The sequence below is a fragment of the Thalassophryne amazonica genome, chromosome 9 (assembly GCF_902500255.1).
Source record: "Thalassophryne amazonica chromosome 9, fThaAma1.1, whole genome shotgun sequence".
NCBI classification, from domain to species: Eukaryota; Metazoa; Chordata; class Actinopteri; order Batrachoidiformes; family Batrachoididae; genus Thalassophryne; species Thalassophryne amazonica.
In genome coordinates, this window is record NC_047111.1 from 37,308,163 (window position 1) to 37,331,938 (window position 23,776).

A 23,776-nucleotide genomic window follows, 5' to 3' on the forward strand; every position below is an offset into this window, starting at 1 on the left:
CAGCACGAATGTCCGTAAATCATCAGACACAAGGGGGTTATTCTCATTCTAATTCAATTCCATCGTTTGCACAGTTTATTTTTCTGTAGGTAATTCCGTTGGCGAGGCTTACCGTTGAGCCGAGGCAGCGTCGCTCCAACAACAGTCAGGGTGCGGAGTAATCCATCAAACATGAAAATCCATCAAATGTGAAACGGTAATTCTGTAGCAGAATCCACATCAATACTTTCGTATGGTGGCTTAAATTCACCCATTTCGGCGGTGGTTGAGCCAAGGAAGCGTCGCTGCAACGGTGGTCAGGACGCGGAGTAATCCATCAAATGTGAAAATCCATCAAATGTGAAACGTTAATTCTGAAGCAGAATCCACATCAGTACAGGGGCAGCGTCGGTATGTGACTTTCTCTCGCTCTCAGTTAACAGCGCTAACAGCTAGCAGCACATGCAGTCGGTGTTTTGTCAAATTGTGCCTCTTGTCGCATAAATCGACAGTTCCGCGTCTTGGTGTATGTGCACAGTTGCACGGAGGACAGGAATGACATTTCATCAGAACACCGGTCAGGGTGTGGAGTCATATATCCAAATGTGAAACGGTCGAATATTTTGCCACAGTTATTCCGATATTATAAAGTCTGAAATCTCACACGATTAATCAGTCAGATATGTGGAAAAAGTGTAATTACAATTTACATCATGGGCATGAATGTCATGGCCATTTTGGACTGTTAATGATGTCTTTGAACTGCTCTGTTGCCAAGGTGGAATGATTGCACAGCATACATAATTATTAATGACTTTAAAAAAAACAATTCATTGCACAAGTTTGAATATATTTTGGATCTTCTCTAATCCAAGCAGCATGGTGGCTTAGGGCTTAACACTTTTGCCTCACAGCAAGAAGGTTAGGGGTTCAATTCCCACCTGGGGCCTTTCTGTGTGGAGTTTGCATGTTCTCCCTGGGTTTACGTGTATTCTCTCTCGGTGCTTCGACTTCCGACATCCAAAGACGTGCACGTTAGGTGAATTGAAAACTTTAAATTGACCATAGTGTTGTGTGGGCCGCCAGAAGAGGAGGTACTGCTGGCCCACCACCAGAGGGCGCCCTGCCTGAAGTGCGGGCTTCAGGTACGAGAGGGCGCTGCCGCCACGGACACAGTCGGGAGTGACAGCTGTTACTCATTACTTCCTGACAGCTGTCACTCATTCTTCATCACCTCACTCCATAAAACCCAGACGTCATCTCCACCTCATCGCCGAGATATCGTACTTCATTGAAGGTAATATCCTCAGCCGTTTTGTGTTACAATATATCTGTATATTGTGAGTGTTTGCAGGAGTACCGGTTCCTCTTTCTGTGGAAGCTGAGTGAGTGCAGGACGGCACTCTTTTCCCCTGAGGAATCACTGCGGTACTCATCACATATTGAGTGAGAGGTGGAGGTGGCATTCCCACTGTTGTTGTTGCTGGGTGTACACACACCCACACTTGACTGTCTTTGTTCTCGCCAGCAGTACCAGATCCGACAGTCGGAGACGGTGATCACCTGGGAATTCGGGACTTGGCGGCTCCAGTATTCACCAGGTTCTGTGGTGGCGGAAATCGTGTGGTTCCGGCTCTTCTCAGGACAGACGTCTTCTATCCTCGAGTCTGTCCACACATCACCTTTGTAATTTGACTGTAATCATATTCTGAGATTGTCTGTATATTCGTTGTGTACATTTCACAACATTAAATTGTTCCTTTTTGGCTCATCTATTGACCGTTCATTTGCGCCCCCTGTTGTGGGTCCGTGTCACTACACTTTCACAACAGGATATCTCGGCCAGCGTCATGGACTCCGAGGGGCGTCACCCGGCTGTTGAACGACCAGTGGGAGAGCAGGGAGCGCAGGCGTCTGCAGGAGGCGTGATTGGTGAGCTGCAGCACATTCTCACCGCCTTTACGGCTCGGTTGGATCAAATGACTGAGCAAAACATCCTCCTGAACCGCAGGGTGGAGGCTCTCTCCGCACAGATGGCGGCGAGCGCTCAGGGCGCTGCTGCAGCTCGTCCTCCTGTCGACCCTGTGCAGGATATGAACGTTCCAGTGGTGGTTCAACAACCCCTCCCACCATCCCCTGAAGCATACATAAGCCCTCCTGAGCCGTACGGAGGTTGTGTGGAGACGTGCGCGGACTTTCTTATGCAGTGTTCGCTCGTCTTCGCACAATGTCCCGTCATGTACGCGTCAGATGCTAGTAAAATAGCTTATGTGATAGCTCTGCTTCGGGGTAAAGCACGCACCTGGGCTACGACGCTCTGGGAACAGAACTCACGGTTGTTATCAGCATACACTGGGTTTGTGGGGGAGTTCAGAACAGTGTTTGATCACCCTAACAGAGGAGAGTCCGCTTCAACTGTGCTGCTGTCAATGAGACAGGGACGCGAGAGCGCAGCCGCTTATGCAGTCAACTTCCGCATCGCGGCTGCGAGGTCCGGCTGGAATAACGTTGCGCTCCGCGCCGCCTTCATAAACGGACTGTCGTTGGTTCTGAAGGAGCAGCTGGTAGCTAAGGAGGAACCGCGGGATTTAGATGGGCTTATCGATCTCGTTATACGGTTAGACAATCGGTAGGAGGAACGCCGTCGGGAGCGAGGCGAAGGACGTGACCGGATACGCGCCGCCCCTCTCCTTTCCGGGTTCGAAAAGGGGCCGCCCTCCCCACGCTCCACAGCCGCAGCGCTTTGTGGGGCAACAGCTCCCCCTACTGACGTTGGTAGGGAAACGCACAGGGCCAAAATGAGGAGGCTGATCCGCGGGGAATGTTTTCTCTGCAGCTCAAAGGAGCACATACAGAAAAACTGCCCCAAACGGCCAAAACGACAACACTCGCCCTTAGAGACTGGGCTAAGGGGGGTCAAAACATTCAAGTGAGACACACACATATTGCCACACGACTCCCAGTCACAATCCTGAGCGGGGATTTAACCCTTCAAGCCCCAGCACTGGTGGACACGGGGTCAGAAGGGAATCTGCTAGACAGCAGATGGGCAAGGGAGGTAGGGCTCCCTCTGGTGGCGCTTCCTTCGCCATTGCAGGTGCGGGCACTAGATGGCACCCTCCTCCCTTTACTCACACACAAGACACAACCAGTAACTCTGGTGGTGTCTGGAAACCATCGGGAGGAGATTGAGTTTTTTGTAACTCCTTCTACCTCCCGCGTGATTTGGGCATCCCATGGATGTTGAAGCACAATCCCCGGATTGATTGGCCGTCTGGGGTGGTGGTTCAGTGGAGCGAAACCTGCCATCGGGTGTGTTTAGGATCCTCGGTTCCTCCCGGTTTACAGGCTAAGGAGGAGGTCAAAGTCCCTCCCAATCTGACGGCAGTGCCGGTTGAGTACCACGATCTTGCTGACGTCTTCAGCAAGGATCTGGCACTCACCCTTCCCCCGCACCGTCCGTACGATTGTGCCATTGATTTAGTTCCAGGCGCTGAGTTCCCGTCCAACAGGCTGTACAACCTCTCACGACCTGAGCGCGAATCAATGGAGACCTACATCCGGGACTCATTAGCTGCCGGGCTGATCCGGAACTCCTCCTCCCCGATGGGGGCAGGTTTCTTCTTTGTGGGCAAGAAAGATGGCGGACTCCGTCCATGCATTGATTACAGGGGGCTGAATGAGATTACGGTTCGCAACCGATACCCGTTGCCATTGTTGGATTCCGTGTTCACCCCCCTGCATGGAGCCAAAATCTTTACTAAGCTGGATCTTAGAAATGCGTATCACCTGGTTCGGATCCGGAAGGGAGACGAATGGAAGACGGCATTTAACACCCCGTTAGGTCACTTTGAGTACCTGGTCATGCCACTCGGCCTCACCAACGCCCCCGCGACGTTCCAAGCCTTGGTTAACGACGTCTTGCGGGACTTCCTGCACCGATTCGTCTTCGTATATCTGGATGATATTCTCATCTTTTCTCCGGATCCTGAGACCCATGTCCAGCATGTACATCAGGTCCTGCAGCGGTTGTTAGAGAACCGACTGTTTGTGTAGGGTGAGAAGTGCGAGTTTCACCGCACGTCTTTGTCCTTCCTGAGGTTTATCATCTCCTCTAACTCCGTCGCCCCTGATCCGGCCAAGGTTGCGGCGGTGAGAGATTGGCCCCAACCAACAAGCCGTAGGAAGCTGCAACAGTTCCTCGGCTTCGCTAATTTCTATAGGAGGTTCATTAAGGGTTATAGTCAGGTAGTTAGCCCCCTGACAGCCCTGACCTCTCCAAAAGTCCCCTTCACCTGGTCGGATCGGTGCGAAGCCGCGTTCAAGGAGTTGAAACGACGGTTCTCTACTGCGCCAGTTTTGGTGCAGCCCGACCCTAGCCGCCAGTTCATGGTTGAAGTGGACGCCTCTGACTCAGTGATAGGAGCCGTGCTGTCCCAGAGCGCAGAGACCGATAAGGTTCTTCACCCGTGTGCCTACTTTTCTCGCAGGTTGACCCCGGCTGAACGTAACTATGACGTCGGCAATCGAGAACTCCTTGCGGTGAAGGAGGCTCTTGAGGAGTGGAGACACCTGTTGGAGGGAGCGTCTGTGCCGTTCACGGTTTTCACTGACCATCGGAACCTGGAGTATATCAGGACCGCCAAGCGGCTGAACCCCAGGCAAGCCCGCTGGTCACTGTTCTTCGGGCGTTTTGACTTCCGGATCACCTATCGCCCCGGGACTAAGAACCAGAGGTCGGATGCCTTGTCCCGGGTACACGAAGAGGAGGTCAAAACTGCACTGTCGGATCCACCGGAGCCCATCCTGCCGGAGTCCACTATCGTGGCCACCCTCACCTGGGACGTGGAGAAGACCGTCCGGGAGGCCCTGGCACAGAGCCCGGACCCAGGAACAGGTCCGAAGAACCGTTTATACGTCCCACCAGAGGCCAGAGCTGCAGTCTTGGACTTCTGTCACGGTTCCAAGCTCTCCTGTCATCCAGGGGTGCGAAGGACCGTGGCAGTTGTCCGGCAGCGCTTCTGGTGGGCGTCCGGGAGTATATCCAGGCCTGCACCACCTGTGCCAGGGGCAAGGCAGACCATAAAAGGTCCCAAGGACTTCTCCAGCCATTACCGGTGCGTCATCGCCCCTGGTCCCACATCGGCCTGTATTTCGTCACGGGCCTCCCGCCGTCCCAGGGCAACACTACCATCTTCACGATAGTGGACCGATTCTCCAAGGCGGCCCACTTCGTGGCCCTCCCGAAGCTCCCAACAGTCCAGGAGACAGCAGACCTCCTGGTCCACCACGTCGTCCGTCTGCATGGGATACCCACCGACATCGTCTCTGACCGTGGTCCCCAGTTCTCCTCACACGTCTGGAGGAGCTTCTGCAGGGAACTGGGGGCCACCGTGAGTCTCTCGTCCGGGTACCATCCACAGACGAACGGACAGGCAGAGCGGGCCAACCAGGAACTGGAACAGACCCTCCGCTGCGTAACATCCGCGCACCCGACGGCCTGGAGTAACCATCTGGCCTGGATCGAGTATGCTCATAACAGCCAGGTGTCTTCTGCCACCGGCCTCTCCCCATTTGAGGTGTGTTTGGGGTACCAGCCCCCATTATTTCCCGTGGTGGAGGGAGAGGTCGGTGTGCCCTCGGTCCGGGCCCATCTTCGGAGGTGCCGTCGGGTGTGGCGCACCGCCCGTTCTGCCTTGTTGAAAGCCCGGACGAGGGCCAAGACCCATGCAGACCGCCGGCGGTCCCCGGCCCCTGCATACCAGCCCGGGCAGGAGTTGTGGTTGTCAACGAAGGACATCCCCCTGCAAGTACAGTCTCCAAAATTGATGGACAGGTTCATCGTCCCCTTCCGTATCCTCAAAGTCCTCAGCCCTGCCGCGGTGAAGCTCCAGCTCCCACCTTCACTGCGGATCCACCCGGTCTTCCATGTTTCCAGGATCAAACCTCACCACACCTCACCCCTCTGTGCTCCCGGTCCGGCGCCGCCTCCTGCCCGGATCATTGACGGGGAGCCAGCTTGGACAGTGCGCCGGCTCCTGGACGTCCGTCGAATGGGCCGGGGGTTCCAATATCTGGTGGACTGGGAAGGGTATGGACCCGAAGAACGCTCCTGGGTGAAGAGGAGCTTCATCCTGGATCCGGCCCTCTTGGCTGACTTCTACCGCCGACACCCCGACAAACCTGGTTGGGCGCCCGGAGGCGCCCGTTGAGGGGGGGGGTCCTGTTGTGTGGGCCGCCAGAAGAGGAGGTACTGCTGGCCCACCACCAGAGGGCGCCCTGCCTGAAGTGCGGGCTTCAGGTACGAGAGGGCGCTGCCGCCACGGACACAGCCGGGAGTGACAGCTGTTACTCATTACTTCCTGACAGCTGTCACTCATTCTTCATCACCTCACTCCATAAAACCCAGACGTCATCTCCACCTCATCGCCGAGATATCGTACTTCATTGAAGGTAATATCCTCAGCCGTTTTGTGTTACAATATATCTGTATATTGTGAGTGTTTGCAGGAGTACCGGTTCCTCTTTCTGTGGAAGCTGAGTGAGTGCAGGACGGCACTCTTTTCCCCTGAGGAATCACTGCGGTACTCATCACATATTGAGTGAGAGGTGGAGGTGGCATTCCCACCGTTGTTGTTGCTGGGTGTACACACACCCACACTTGACTGTCTTTGTTCTCGCCAGCAGTACCAGATCCGACAGTCGGAGACGGTGATCACCTGGGAATTCGGGACTTGGCGGCTCCAGTATTCACCAGGTTCGGTGGCGGCGGAAATCGTGCGGTTCCGGCTCTTCTCAGGACAGACGTCTTCTATCCTCGAGCCTGCCCACACGTCACCTTTGTAATTTGACTGTAATCATATTCTGAGATTGTCTGTATATTCGTTGTGCACATTTTACAACATTAAATTGTTCCTTTTTGGCTCATCTAATGACCGTTCATTTGCGCCCCCTGTTGTGGGTCCGTGTCACTACACTTTCACAACACATAGGTGTGCGTGCTTGTCTGTGTATGTGTTTGTCTGTCTATATGTGGCCCTGTGATAGACTGGCGCCTGTCCAGGGTGCACCCTGTCTCACACTCCATGACTGCTGGGATAGCCCACCCCCACCCCCCATGACCCTCAGTTGGAGTAAGCGGGTAGAGAAAATGGATGGATCTTCTCTAATCCACACCGGGTCAAAATTATACATACATACGTAACAACGTACAGGTGTTAACAGAGGAGGAGCCTGTCTGTAGAGATCAAAACAGTTTTTGTACCAGACTGTAAACATATACGAGGGCTGTCAATAAAGTAGCGGTCCTTTTTATTTTTTTCAAAAACTATATGGATTTCATTCATATGTTTTTACGTCAGACATGCTTGAACCCTCGTGCGCATGCGTGAGTTTTTCCACGCCTGTCGGTGACGTCATTCGCCTGTGAGCACTCCTTGTGGGAGGAGTCGTCCAGCCCCTCGTCGGAATTCCTTTGTCTGAGAAGTTGCTAAGAGACTGGCGCGTTGTTTGATCAAAATTTTTTCTAAACCTGTGAGACACATCGAAGTGGACACGGTTCGAAAAATTAAGCTGGTTTTCAGTGAAAATTTTAACGGCTGATGAGAGATTTTGAGGTGATTCTGTCGCTTTAAGGACTTCCCACGGTGCGAGACGTCGCTCAGCGCTCTCAGCCGCCGTCGTCAGCCTGTTCAAGCTGAAAACCTCCACATTTCAGGTTCTATTGATCCAGGATGTCGTGAGAGAACAGAGAAGTTTCAGAAGAAGTCGGTTTCAGCATTTTATCCGGATATTCCACTGTTAAAGGATATTTTTTTAATGAAAGACGTGCGGACGGATCCGCGCGTCGGGACGCAGCCGACGCGGTGCGGCGGCACAGGAAAAACACCTCCGTGTTGATAACCATTTGTAAAATCCAGGCGGCTTTTGATGGCTTTCAGTGGAGTGAGTATATGAGAAATTGTTTAACAGGCAGGACATGTTCCAACTTGTCCTTAAGGCTTTCAACAGAGGTGTTTTTCCTGTGGCGGAGCGTCGCGGCGGCTGCGTCCCGACGCGCGGACCCGTCCGCACTTCTTTCATTTAAAAAATCTCCTTTAATAGTGGAATATCCGGATAAAATGCTGAAACCGACTTTTTCTGAAACTTTTCTGTTCTCTCACGACATCCTGGATCAATAGAACCTGAAATGTGGAGGTTATCAGCTTGAACAGGCTGACGACGGTGCCTGAGAGCGCTGAGCGACGTCTCGCACCGTGGGAAGTCCTTAAAGCGACAGAATCACCTCAAAATCTCTCATCAGCCGTTAAAATTTTCACTGAAAACCAGCTTAATTTTTCGAACTGTGTCCACTTCGATGTGTCTCACAGGTTTAGAAAAAATTTTGATCACACAACGCGCCAGTCTCTCAGCAACTTCTCAGACAAAGGAATTCCGACGAGGGGCTGGACGACTCCTCCCACAAGGAGTGCTCACAGGCGAATGACGTCACCAACAGGCGTGGAAAAACTCACGCATGCGCACGAGGGTTCAAGCATGTCTGACGTAAAAACATATGAATGAAATCCATATAGTTTTTGAAAAAAATAAAAAGGACCGTTACTTTATTGACAGCCCTCGTATTTCTGCTCTAAAGTTAGACATTTTGGAGTCTTTTGGGAAAGTGCTCTGTTTTGGAGCCAGCCTCAAGCAGCCAGTCAAGGAACTGAACTTTCACATAGGCTTAATTTCATGAGGTGTCAGGTTGCTGCTTGGGTTTGACGTATGTATTTGAGCCTGTGTGAATTAAAGAAGATCCAAAATAACTTCAAACTTGACCACCCAATTCTTATTTTTAAAGTCTTCAATGATGTATACCAGACAATGGTAAATGGGCTGCATTTATATAGCGCTTTTCCATCTGCATTAGACACTCAAAGTGCTTTACAGTAATGCCTCGCATTCACCCCGATGTGAGGGTGCTACCATACAAGGTACTCACTACACACCAGGAGCAACTAGGGGATTAAGGATCTTGCCCAAGGGCCCTTAGTGATTTTCTGGTCAGGCTGGGATTTGAACCAAGGATCCTCTGGTCTCAAGCCCAATGATTAACCACTAGACCATCACCTCCCCTATCCATGTACAACATCCGTGCACTATATATATATATATATATATATATATAATATATATGTATAGCTGTTTTATTGATGTAATGTCAGGAAGGTCAAAAGAAAGCTTAAATGATAAAAAATATGACCAACATGAGCATTATTTTTACAATAATAATTTTGCAGTTTAACCCTCTGAGGTCAATGGACGCGCTGATGAGTCAGACTCTGATTTTCGTCATTTTCCTATTAATAAATCAGTGACAGAACGTCACAGTGATCTCCTTCGACAACTTCCTGAAACGACAAACTGTCAGCTTTGAAACAGACTTTCCCACTAGTTGATATGTTTCTCACAACCTTGAGAATATCACATGAGTCTGTGTCCTCCTCCTCTCTCCTTTCAGCAGACTGACACCACCACACAACCTGCACCAGGCCACTCGCAGCCGAGCAGAATACTACCTCCCCCTGACATACTCAGCCACAATTTCATTACACGCTAGCCCTTGTCCCAGCCCACTCTTGCCTCGCACCTGCCTGGTGCAGCCACTGTGCAGCAGTGGCAGATCTCAGCTGTTTGACATATAAATAAAGACTCATCCCATCCTTCATTTTTGTGCTCTCTGGCTGACACTCCTTGTGATACAGATTCATCAGTGCTCAATCTGATCTCTGCGAAAATAGAATTAGCATGTGTGCACCAGGCTGGGGGACGTGGCATCATGATGGTGGCTCCACATTGTGACATCAGTCAGCCACTGGTGATGGATGATGGAACTGTCCAATTGTCCAACAATCATCTTTGATGCACACAACCTGTATATATTTCATTCCTCTGCTCTGATATTTGACTGACAGGAAACGTTCCTCTGCTGGGAAGGAAGCGGAAGAGGAAACCCACCCAGAAGATTTTGGAGTACTGTCTGGAGTCAGAAGCCTCAACAGGGACGAAAAAGAAGGTACAGCACAGGCACAATGTGATGTCCTCATGTTTGTGAGTACACTGCAAAAACCTCAGTCTTAGTTTTTAAAACCAATCTTAAAACCCACTTTTATTCACTGGCTTTTAACACAATATGAGACTTCGCTCTGTTTTAGTTGTTTTGCTTGTTTATTGCTGTTTTTATATAGTTGTTCGGTTGCTTTGTTGTTTTTATGACCTTTCATGTACAGCACTTTGTTTCAGTTTTGGCTTTTCAAAAGTGCTCTATAAATAAAGTTAAGTTGAGTTAATGGACAATTTTCAAGATGCGTCGCCATCTTGAAACCAAGACTTACAGTTAGAGAGCCTCTCGCTCGCATGTTTGGCTGCTCAGCTGTCAGATTTCCAGGGAGTGAAATGGCCACTGGAGGTGAATTCCATGCCGGATCGGAAAGTAGTTTTGTTGTTGTTGTTTTTGTGAACCCACAAGGAATGAGAAGGAGTGCTGCAGTGGTGTGAATATCGATCTAAAGCCCCGGTCACATGGCATGACACTGAAGCCAAAATGAAACAAGAAATCTGGACTTACGTTGACTTTCAGAGACATCATTTAACCGTCGTCCAGCTTCGTACCTGTATGAATCCCGACGACAACTTCAAGTCATCCGTATTCCATTTTGCTTTCTGTCTTGACAGTTCCTCCTTGTTTGCGTAATTCCTGTACTGTTAGCATTCCGTTTGGCTGTCATCCAACTTCGTCCAGCCTCCCAAGTCTGACATCTTGCACAAACATTGTACACACACCCAAACGGCTGTGCGCCACAGACAGCTGTGCGCATGTGCACACAGCCGTCACGAGAAAGTTTTTTGACAGCTCTTGTTATTGAATGAAACCACGGCTCCCTAACCGGATAGAGTTGTAATGTCATCACGCATGCGCAGAGGCGCGGTGCAAACTATTCCTTTTAAAAACCCTATTAACTCAACCAATAATTTGCATCACTTTTTAGCAAAATTTGAGGAACTTTTAACTGCTGACCCCTGTACAAACTGAAATTGACCTTTGTCACCATTCTTGCTGTTTTTACCCCATAACTCCAGAACAATCAGTCCCAGACAGTCCAAACTAAACTTTTTGGAATCTTTATGATTAGACATATAATGTGGTGTAATATGTTTGGAGTATCTTTTGATTGTGACCCCTGTGTAATTCTTCAATTGACCCCAACCTGGTTGCCTATTGAAAAGTCAAGTAGCCAATCTGTCTTTTTCAAAAGAGTAATGTCTAAGGCAGGGGTGGCCAAGTTCAGTCCTCGAGATCTACCTTCCTGACACTCTTAGTTGTCTCCCTGTTCCAACACACCTGAATCCAGTGAAAGACTCATTAAAACCCTGCTAACGAGTCTTTCATTGGATTCAGGTGTGTTGGAACAGGGAGACAACTAAGAGTGTTAGGAAGGTAGAGCTCGAGGACCGAACTTGGCCACCCCTGGTCTAAGGAAGGAGTATGTGTACCAATTTTGGTGCTTGTTTCCATAAATGAATGATTGTTACAATTAGGGTTGGGTATCAAGAACCAGTTCTTTTTGGGTATCGTTAAGAAATGATTCAATCTACCGATATCAGTAGTCTTTTTACTTAACGATTCCCTTAAAGCTCCTTCGGAGCGGTTGTTGTTTTTGAGGGTGTTTGTCGCGAAAATGATCATTTCTCTACATTGATTCAACCGTTTCTGCAGCATGACTCCACTTTGAAGCGTAAACCAATGAAGCAGTGCTTCGATCCACTGGCTCGTTGGTTCTTTGATTCGCTGCTCTTCAGAAGCGGCAAGTCCACTTCTTACCCCCTCTCAAAGCCATTAAAATATGTCAATCGTGAGTCACTTTTGTGTGGATTAAAGTCACTAACTGGGACTCTTGTTGCAGTCAAGAAACAAGAATCGTCTTCTGTTCTGTCGGCACAGCTCAAACGCTGCACGGCTCTCTGCTGAGACAGAGTCCGGTCAGAATTAATAACATCAAAACAAATTACTGCTTTAGATAAAATGACATCTCTTTCCAAACGCAGTAATATAGACAATAAACTAAAATTGACAAAAATGCTTTTTTTTTCCTCCCAAAATGAGACATCCTGCATTCTTTATGAATTACATCCTGACATGCAGCACAGCCAGCTGCAAGAGCTCAGCTCAGATGTATGGAAAGACAATCATGCCAATAATGTCTGAAAGGAAATGCTTTTGACAAAAACTACAGATTTTTTTTTTTTTTTTTTTCTATTATGGTTAGAGATCACGGATCCACCATGTAGAGTTTATTATGTCCAGAGTTTAAGGATCCAGTGACCAATTTCATATTTGACATAGAAAACCTGTAAAGCCTACGTTTAGTACACAGAAGATCCACAAATTCACTTATGACCAATGGGATCTCAAACACAAATGGTGTGTGGGTTTTTTTCTAATAGATGTAACTTTTCTTTTTCTTTTTGTTCTTTTTTTTTTTTGCAATTTTCCATTATTTTGAAATGGAGGAATTATATTGTATGCCTAATGAATAAAGGAATTACAATCTGTTCTTTTTTGCATATTTTTTCTCCATGTGTGGTCATTGTGCAGCATGGCCTAAAAAGTTTCTTTTTCTTCTTCTTTAATAGGTCAAAACCTTGAAGACCAGCTCAAATCCTGCTGCTCAACAGTCAGGTACACTACTGAAAAATTAGTCACATTTTATATATATATATATATATATATATATATATATATATATATATACGAGGGCTGTCAATAAAGTAACGGTCCTTTTTATTTTTTTCAAAAACTATATGGATTTCATTCATATGTTTTTACGTCAGACATGCTTGAACCCTCGTGCGCATGCGTGAGTTTTTCCACGCCTGTCGGTGACGTCATTCGCCTGTGAGCACTCCTTGTGGGAGGAGTCGTCCAGCCCCTCGTCGGAATTCCTTTGTCTGAGAAGTTGCTGAGAGACTGGCGCGTTGTTTGATCAAAATTTTTTCTAAACCTGTGAGACACGTCGAAGTGGACACGGTTCGAAAAATTAAGCTGGTTTTCGGTGAAAATTTTAACGGCTGATGAGAGATTTTGAGGTGATACTGTCGCTTTAAGGACTTCCCACGGTGTGAGACGTCGCGCAGCGCTCTCAGGCGCCGTCGTCAGCCTGTTTCAAGCTGAAAACCTCCACATTTCAGGCTCTATTGATCCAGGACGTCGTGAGAGAACAGAGAAGTTTCAGAAGAAGTCGGTTTCAGCATTTTATCCGGATATTCCACTGTTAAAGGAGATTTTTTTAATGAAAGACGTGCGGACGGATTGCAGTGTCGGCTCGCAGCCGCTGCGACGCTCCGCCACAGGAAAAACACCTCTGTTGGAAGCCTTAAGGACAAGTTGGAACATGTGCAGCTGTTAAACAATTTCTCATATACTCACTCCACTGAAAGCCATCAAAAGCCGCCTGGATTTTACAAATGGTTATCAACACGGAGGTGTTTTTCCTGTGCCGCCGCACGTCTTTCATTTGAAAAAAATAAAAAGGACCTATACTTTATTGACAGACCTCGTATATACATACAGGTGCTGGTCATATAATTAGAATATCATGAAAAAGTTGATTTATTTCAGTGATTCCATTCAAAAAGTGAAACTTGTATAATTATACATTCATTACACATAGACTGATATATTTCAAATGTTTATTTCTTTTAATTTTGATGATTAGAACTGACAACTAATGAAAATCCCAAGTTCAGTATCTCAGAAAATTTGAATATTTCTTAAGACCAATACAAAAAAAAAAAAGATTTTTGTTGAATGTTGGTCAAATGAAAAGTATGAACATGAAAAGTATGAGCATGTACAGCACTCAATACGTAGTTGGGTCTTATCAGAGTTGGCTGGTGAAGCAGGCTGGACACAAATGCCGGACGCGAGTACACAGCTCAGTGGAGTAAAAGCATTTACTTGGTTCGGTAGCAGAGGTCGGTACACAGATAAGCAGTCCAAAAGAAGCAACAGTAACACAATCATCAGGCTTAGGTGTGGTCGAGGTGCACAGGCAGGTAATCAAAAACACGATGAAACAATCAAGGCAAAAACACAAGGAACTGAACTGGAAAGAGGCACAAGGCACATCGATCTGGCAAAGGACAGAGACAAACTGTGAGTCTTATAAAGCGCCTGGGTGATTAACTGCAAACTCAGAACAGGTGTGTGGAGAAACTCCCAGAACCAGGGTGTGGCCAGACAGAGGGACACACCCACCACAAAGAACCAGGAGAGAAAGGTAAGAAACAACAAGACAGAGAAAACCCAAGCAGAAGGATAGAACAGAGACAGAACAAGAGACAGAGAATACAAACACAACCCAAAAAACCAGCAACCTGACAGGTCTCAGGTACCCCCCCCCCCCCCCCAAGGGCCGACCCCGACGGCCCAGGAGCAGAAGGGTGAGAAGCATGAAACTCACGAATAAGGGCGGGGTCCATCACAAACCGGGAGGGAATCCAGGTCCGCTCCTCAGGGCCATAACCCGCCCAATCCACCAAATACTGGAAACCACGACCCCGCTGCCGGGAACCCAGAAGCTGCCGCACCGTGAAGGCGGGCCCCCCATCCACGAAACGGGCGGGAGGCGGGGTATCGGCCGGCAGACACAAAGGGCTGGACCGCACAGGCTTCAGGTGGCTGACATGGAAAGTAGGGTGAACCCTCATGGACCTTGGAAGGCGGAGACGGACAGAGACAGGGTTAATGATCTTGGATATCGGGAATGGGCCAAGGAACCTTGGAGCTAGTTTCCGAGGCACTCCATGTAGTGGCAGGTGGCGCGTGGAAAGCCAAACTCGTTGTCCCAGGGCGTAGGAGGGTGCGATCGACCGTTTGCGATCTGCTGCGGCCTTGTATGCTTGTGAAGAATGCAACAGGGCTCTCCGAGCCCGCTCCCAGGTCGTTGGCAACGTAAGGTGAGTCCCAGAGCTGCAGGTACCAGTGAACGTAGATCTATGGAATTAAACAAGGATGGTTGATGACCAAAAACCACATGAAAAGGCAAAAAACCAGAGGCAGACATAGGTAGACTGTTGTGGGCTAGTTCTATCCATGGTAACTGAGAGGACCAAGAGGCAGGACATTGGGAGGCTAGGATTCGTATACCCTTTTCAAGTTCCTGGTTGAGGCGTTCTGTTTGACCATTAGCTTGGGGATGGTAACCAGATGTGAGGCTGGATGTGACCCCGAGAAGACGGCAGAACTCCCTCCAAAACTGTGAATCAAACTGAGGACCCCGATCAGAGACAATATCCTGTGGCAACCCATGAAGCCTAAAGACATGAGTTAACAGAGCCTCAGCCGTTTCCTTGGCTAGGCAAAGGTACAAAATGCACCATTTTGGACAGACGATCCACAACAGTCATAATTACCGAGTTGCCTGTTGAAACCGGCAACCCAGTCACAAAGTCAACAGAGATATGTGTCCATGGTCGGACAGGAATGGGCAGAGGTAACAGAGCACCTGCAGGAGGGCGAGTGGAGGATTTATGCATAGCACAAACAGAGCAAGCATTAACATATTCTTGGACATCAGTTAACATGTGCGGCCACCAAAATCTCTGCTTTAACACAAACATAGTTCTCTGAATACCTGGATGACATGAGAATCGACTATCATGTTCCCAACGGACTAACCTCACCCCTAAGAGGGGTCGTAATGAATAATTTGCCAGAGGGACAGTCTGAGGGAACTGGAGTACTAGCGCTGCCCTTACTTTCGCTTCAACATCCCAGGTAAGTGCTGACACAAAACAGGTTTCGGGAAGGATAGTTTCCGGATTAGGCGTGGAATCAGAAGAGCCACCAAGACGGGAAAGAGCATCTGGCTTCCCATTCTTAGAGCCTGGATGATAAGATAACACGAAATTAAATCGGCTGAAGAATATGGCCCACCTGGACTGTCGAGCGTTAAGCCGTTTCGCTGTGCAGAGATAAGCTAAATTTTTATGGTCGGTCCAAACTAGGAAAGGCAGCTGTGCCCCCTCCAACCAATGGCGCCACTCCTCCAAGGTCACATTGATTGCTTAGCAGTTCGCGATCTCCGATGCTGTAATTTCTTTCTGCAGCAGAGAGTTTTTTGGACAGAAATGCACAGGGATGCAATTTATTGTCGCTGGGCTTTGTTTGAGAGAGAACAGCCCCAATTCCAATGTCAGATGCATTGACTTCGACCACGACCTGCCAGGCGGGGTCAGGAAGGAGTAACACTGGGGCCGTTGTAAAACGATGCTTTAGGTTCTGGAATGCCTCCTCGCATTCTGGGGTCCATACAAAAGACTGTTGTGAGGAGGTAGCATTAGACCTGCGATGTAGAGGAGCTGCGATGGTACTGAAGTTACGGATAAACTTACGATAGAAGTTGGCGAAACAAAGGAACCTCTGGACGTCCTTACGGCAACTCGGAACCACCCAATCTCGAACCGCCTTAACCTTAGCAGGATCCATCTGGATCTTCCCCTCAGAAATTACGAATCCCAAGAATGATACTGTGGAACGGTGGAATTCGCATTTTTCGGCTTTGACAAAAGACCGTTTTGCAGAAGAGTTTGAAGAATGGTCCGGACCTGCTGGGTGTGAGTTTCCAGATCAGGTGAGTAAATGAGTATGTCATCGAGATAAACAAAGACACATTTGTTAAGGTACTCACGCAGCACGTTATTTACGAGACTTTGGAACATAGCAGGAGTAAGACCAAACGGCATTACGAGGTACTCGTAGTGGCCTGTGGGTGTATTAAAGGCGGTCTTCCATTCGTCCCCCGGTCGGATGCGTACCAGGTGATATGCGTTCCGTAAATCTAACTTCATAAAAACCTTGGCTCCTTCTAGCAATTCGAAAGCAGAGGAAATAAGTGGTAAAGGGTACCGATTTTTGATTGTGATGTCATTAAGTCCTTGATAATCAATACAAGGGCAGAGGGTCTTATCTTTCTTCTCTACGAAGAAGAATCCTGCCCCTGCGGGTGAAGACGAAGAACGTATCAACCCGGCCGCGAGTGACTCCTGAATATAGGGTGGCGTAGTCCCCGGAAGAAGGTCAGTAGCACAGTCATACTCGCGGTGGGGTGGAAGTGCCTTAGCCTTAGTTTTGCTAAAGACTTCAGCGAGATCATGATAGCAAGATGGGACCCCCTCGAGATCTGACCTTATTACAGGAATCATTACATGCAGGTCCCCATGACTCAATCTTTCCCCGAGACCAATCAAGACGTGGCTTATGGCGTTGAAGCCAGGGATGCCCCACTATAACAGAGTGAGTCATTTTATCAAATATGTGGAAGCTAATTTGTTCAGTATGATTTTCAGGGATGGTCATACTAACAGATTGCGTGCGAAATTCAATTTGGCCCAGCTCTCGGCCATCCATGGCATGCACTACCAAAGGCCTTGAAAGCCGGTGCAATTTAAGGCTGAGAGACCTGGCGAGATGACAACATAAGATTAGAATCAGCTCCGGAATCAATAAACACGGGGTTGGACAAGATAACATGGTCAGACTTAAATTCTGCAATAAGAGCATCTTGTGAGGAAGGAGCGATTGAGCTCTGACTCACCCACACTACTGATCTCGGCCGCACGGGGGCACCCCTTACAGGACAAAGTGAGAGAACATGACCTGATTGACCACAGTAATAGCAAAGTCTCTCCACATGGCGTCGCTCTTGTTCTTCATTGGAATGACGTGCTCTTCCCACTTGCATGGGCTCTTGGGGAGCACCGGAAGAGGCGCGGCTTCCTGTGTAACTGGAGGTTGGCTATGGAGGCAGCCCTTGGAGCGGGATGATGGCAGTCCCGGCGAGGTTGGTCCGATAAGCGATGATCGGTTCGGATCGCCAGTGCGATGAGGTCATCAAGATTTTCGGGCAGATCCACCGCTATGAGCAGACTTTGGATGCTGTCATTCAGGCCATGGAAAAACACATCGTGGAGCGCCGTGTGAGTCCATTCACTCTTTGCGGCCAAAATACGAAAATCTATGGCGTAGTTGGCCACCCGGCGATTGCCTTGCTGTAGCTTCATCAACGAGCATGCCGCCTCGCACCCTGGAGAGGTGTGTTGGAATACCTGCTGCAGTGAGTTGGTGAAGGCTGCGAGGGAGGAGCAAGATGGCGAATTGCGGCTCCACTCAGCCATAGCCCACGCTGCTGCCCGGCCGGTCAGGTGAGTGATCACAAATGCTATCTTCACCCTTTCAGACGGAAACATTGGTGACATCAATTCGAAATGTAACTCACACTGTGTAATAAAGGGCTTCACATCCCCTGACTCTCTGGAGAACCGCTCAGGTCGGGAGAGTTGATGACAGACGTCAGAGACGGGTACGGAAGCCGGCGGGGCTGCTGACGGTCCCAGACATGGTGAGGCGACAGGAACCGTGTCGGTCATAGCCTGATGTTTCACGGTTGACAGTATTTGCTCCATCAGAGAACTCATGGAGGCCATGAATGTGTCTTGTCGCTTTGCTAGTTCGCTAATACCAGTGTTCAGGGTGGCAAGCTGGTCCTCCTGTTGAGCTAGCTGCTGGCTGTGGTGGTGTACCGCCCGCTGGAAAGCGTCTGCTGTGTCCATAGTTGGCCAGATCGATCTGTCAGAGTTAGCTGGTGAAGCAGGCTGGGCACAAATGCCGGATGCGAGTACACAGCTCAGTGGAGTAAAAGCATTTACTTGGTTCAGTACCAGAGGTCGGTACACAGATAAGCAGTCCAAAAGAAGCAACAGTAACACAATTATCAGGCTTAGGCGTGGTCGAGGTACACAGGCAGGTAATCAGAAACACGATGAAGCAATCAAGGCAAAAACACAAGGAACTGAACTGGAAAGAGGCACAAGGCACATCGATCTGGCGAAGGACAGAGACAAACTGTGAGGCTTATAAAGCACCTGGGTGATTAACTGCAAACTCAGAACAGGTGTGTGGAGAAACTCCCAGAACCAGGGTGTGGCCAGACAGAGGGACACACCCACCACAAAGAACCAGGAGAGAAAGGCAAGAAACAACAAGACAGAGAAAACCCAAGCAGAAGGATAGAACAGAGACAGAACAAGAGACAAAGAATGCAAACACAACCCAAAAAACCAGGAACCTGACAGGTCTCCTTTTGCCTGAATTACTGCAGCAATGCGGCGATCAGTCTGTGGCACTGCTCAGATGGTATGAGAGCCCAGGTTGCTCTGATAGTGGCCTTAAGCGCTTCTGCATTGTTGGGTCTGGCATGTTGCATATTTGTCTTCATAATACCCCATAGATTTTTTTTATGGAGTTAGGGTCAGACGAGTTTGCTGGCCAATTAAGAACAGGGATACCATGGTCCTTAAACCAGGTACTGGTAGCTTTGGCGCTGTGTGCAGGTGCCATGTCCTGTTGGGAAATTAAATCTGCATCTCCATAAAGTTGGCCAGCAGCAGGAAGCATGAAGTGCTCTACAACTTCCTGGCAGACGGCTGCGTTGACTTTGGACCTCAGAAAACACAGTGGATCAACACCAGTAGATGACATGGCCCCAAACCATCACTGACTGTGAAAACTTTGTTACACTGGACCTCAAGCAACGTGGATTCTATGCCTCTCCTCTCTTCCTCCAGACTCGGGGACCTTGATTTCCAAAGGAAATGCAAAATTTACTTTCATCAGAGAACATAACTTTGGAGTACTCAGCAGCAGTCCAGTCCTTTTTGTCTTTAGCCCAGGCAAGATGTCAGGTCAGCAGTCTTCCCCATGATTGTGTAGCCTACAGAACTAGACTGAGAGACCAGTTAAAGGCCTTTGCAGGTGTTTTGAGTTAATTAGTGAGGCAGCTTAAGTCAATATAACATAAGAATCTTTCACTTGGTGATACAAGTACCAAATTTGGTACATAAGTACTTCAGGACCTACTCTCTTAGAAAAGGTCGCTATCCTGTTGTGAAAGTGTAGTGACACGGACCCACAACAGGGGGCGCAAATGAACGGACAATAGAAGAAGTCAAATATGAACACTTTACTGTTGTGAATGCCACAACTACACACAGCAGATTATAGAATGAATACAGAGTCAGTCAATCAAGGTGTCATGTGGGCAGGCTCGATGATAGGAGACGTCCGTCTGGAGAAGAACCGGAACCACACGATTTCCTCCGCCACTGAACCAGGAGAGTACTGGAGCCGCCAAGTTCCGAATCCCCCAGGTGGCCACCGTCTCCGCGTGTCGGATCTGGTACTGCTGGCGAAGAGCAAAAACAGTCAGGTGTGGGTGTGTGTACACCCCGTAACAAGTATGGTGGTTATTCCACATCCACCTCTCATCTACACTCGTGCAGCTACTATCAATCACTTAACTGGCGGGATGCAGGGCGGAGCAGTCGCAGCATACGCCGGTTCTTCAGGAAAACAGCTGCAACAGCATATTCACTGAAACAACGTTAGTAATACTCAGGCTGAAAACGTTACCTCCTTGGTAGAACGATATCTTGGCGACGTGGTGGAGGTGTCGTCCTGCTTTTATTAGGGGTGAGGAGCAGATGATTGGTGACAGCTGTTATAGCCGATGAGTGACAGCTGTCACCCCGGCCGCTCTTGTGGGGCGGCAGCGCCCTCTCGTGCCTGAAGCCCGCACTTCAGGCAGGGCGCCCTCTGGTGGTGGGCCAGCAGTACCTCCTCTTCTGGCGGCCCACACAACATATCCAGGTGAAAAAACAAAATGGCTGACATTTTTCAAGATGGCCACCATGTTAAAGGTGAAAAATGGTGTTTTCAGCTCAGAATGTCAACGAATCAAAACATCTGAGTAATGCAAATATCAAAATGTATATATTCTGACCAGGAGAACTTAATAGTATCAATGTCATTCCAAAATGGCTGCCATTTTTAAAAATGGCAGCCATTTCATGACTGAAAATGCATATTTTTGACACATCCAGCTGTCCGATCACGTTATTACATATTACATACAAAACCTTGCCATCATTGTTGTAATACAATGTTAACTAGCTCTTGTTTTTAATATTATGAGTCAGAGTGATGCCATAGCACAACCAGGGCGCACTGGTGGCATCATTGCTGTGAGACTCAGCATGGGGTTCAGTGTCGGTTTGTAGTACAGTAGCTGTAGTTGTAGTTTACTAACTATTGTAGTAGTATACTCACTACAGTTTTCAGTATTTCATTGTCCCAAATGCTATCTAATAAGCCCCTGTATATAGCTTAACTAGAAATTTAGTTAGTTGTAGAATAATAGTTAGATAGCCGCACTTGAATCGACAGGATGTGCCAGCGCGGGAGAGCCGAGCCAAGGGTAATGGGGCATCAGTTACCCGGATGGTGTACAGATCGCACATGACTTAAATGGCACTGGATGAACGATCGGGCTAGGTGTAGGGCACAAGATGCCTGAACCTTGTTGTATCCCATACCTCAATGTGCTTTGATATTTCATACGGTTGGGTGGTAAAAGGATAGCCCCTCGGCCTTTAACCATATTACGCAAGATGTCTACAAAAAAATCCATTGAGTTGCAGTACTAGAACAGACTGGAAGAAGTGCTGCCTCTGTTAGACAGATACAAAAGAGGATCGACGTAGAGTGACTGACAAAACCAAGCTTCCACCTAACTGGAAACGTTTTCTGCGAGACAGTGACAACAAGACTTAGCTTTTTGAATTCCTGGCTGACAAGATAGTATCCCTGTGTGCTGAAAATGATGTAATTGTGACCAAAGGCAAAGAGGCTCTGTCCAACAAACCCATCAGTCTGGAGAGCTTGAGCCCATGCAACCATGAAGAAGCTGACACCAGAATCTTCACACATGCTCTTGATGCAGCCAAGCAAAAGGCAAAATCTGTGTTAGTTAAGGCAAGTGATACAGATATTCTTGTTGTTGCAGTCAGCAATTTTGCAGCTCTCCAGGATGCAGGATTGCAAATGCTGTGGATTGAGTTTGGCCATGGTCATTCCATCAGGTGGTTGCCAATCCATGACATTGTGTATCATCTTTCTGTGGCAAAGGCAAGAAAACAGCACGGCAAGCATGGGACTTTTGTCCTGAAGTGACCCATGTCTTCAATAAGCTCAGTAAATATCCAGCAGTCATAGAAGATGTTGACGTGAACATTCTTGAGAAGTTTGTCATCATTATGTATGACAAGAACAGCACTGCAAACAAGGTTGATGAGGCAAGACTGGACTTGTTTGCTCGGAAACAGAGACCATATGATGCCATTCCACCGACAAGTGCATCCCTCTTCGAGCATGTAAAACGGTCTCTCTGCCAAGCTGCCTGTATATGGGGCCAGGCTACTGTGTGTGAAATGCAAATTGAAAGCCCTGCCAACTGGGGTTGGATAAAAGATGGTGAGATCTGGAAAGTTCTGTGGTCAAAGCTTCCTGCAATTGCAGAGAGTTGCCAGCAATTGACAAAATGTGGATGCAAGACTGACTGCCGAGGAAGATGCAAATGCCGTCGCTTCAGCCTCAAGTTTACACAGTTATGTTCCTGCAAATGTGACGACTGAAAAGAACTTATGCAAACTGTACATCAACAGAGACGTTGTTTCATACCAAAGCAACAAACATGTAATCATTGGTGTTATATTTTTGGAAATTTAGCAGATTGCAAACATCATTGAACGAGTGTTCATTTACATAATTTACATAAAATTACCTGATTTTTCAATATTTTTTTTTTTTGACTGCATAATTGGATTTTCTAGGCTCCAAATCATATATTTCCATTGCTATATCTTCCAGATATGGTTATTCAATTAAAATATAGGTAAAACAAGCTTAAAAACCAGTTCAATTGGCGGCCATCTTGGAAAATGGCGGCCATTTTGTTTTTTTTAGCGACCTTTTCTAAGAGAGTATGTCCTGAAGCACCTCTGTTCCAAATTTAGTGCTTGTATCACCAAGTGAAAGATTATCTGAGGTATCTGCTGCACTAAATTAGCTGATTAGAGTGTGACACCAGGTGTCTTCAATATTCAACCCTTTCACAATATTCTAATTTTCTGAGATACTGAATTTGGGGTTTTCATTAATTGTCAGTTATAATAATCAAAATTAAAAGAAATAAACATTTGAAATATATCAGTCTGTGTGTAATGTATGAATATAATATACAAGTTTCACTTTTTGAATGGAATTTCTGAAATAAATCAACTTTTTCATGATGTTCTAATTATATGACCAGCACCTGTATGTATATATATATATATATATATATATATATATATATATATATATATATATATATATATATATATATATATATATATATATATATCAGCCAGATCATAACGAGTACATCCTGCTAAGCAGGATGTACCCGTTATGTTTGACTATAGGAGAAAATGTTTGGGGGAAAAAAAAAAGCTATTTTTTTTAGTTGTTTAGAGGCATGCATGGTGGCCAAGCAGTTAGTGCAATGTGGAGTTGAATCAGGAAGGGCATCTGATGTAAAACCAAGTTGGGGGAAGCTGAAGGAACTCACTGGAGTGTAATTTTAATTGAGGTAAAATGGTAATCTGAACATAATGTGTTTGTAGCTCTGTTGCATCTCTGATAATTAATTGAGTACTGCAGTACATTGTTAATACTACCGGGTTCTGTCGTAGGCATTCAGAGTGTTGGAGCGCCACACAGTCAGTAATAACACAAGGCATGTACAGAAGTGTCTCGTACCTGTAGCCTCTACCACTTGCCATCCATCTTCTTTGGAAGATTTAATAGTTCTTTAAAATA

At 47.6% G+C, this 23,776-nt stretch overlaps 1 protein-coding gene across 1 annotated transcript in view; it reads left to right on the forward strand.

The window, feature by feature from the left end:
• Nucleotides 1–23,776, forward strand: part of LOC117516991 (histone-lysine N-methyltransferase, H3 lysine-36 and H4 lysine-20 specific-like) — a 134,715-nt gene that overhangs the window by 75,268 nt on the left and 35,671 nt on the right. The window contains 2 exon segments of the mRNA XM_034177885.1: nt 9,933–10,033; nt 12,652–12,697. Of these exon segments, the coding sequence (XP_034033776.1) occupies nt 9,933–10,033; nt 12,652–12,697 (147 nt within the window).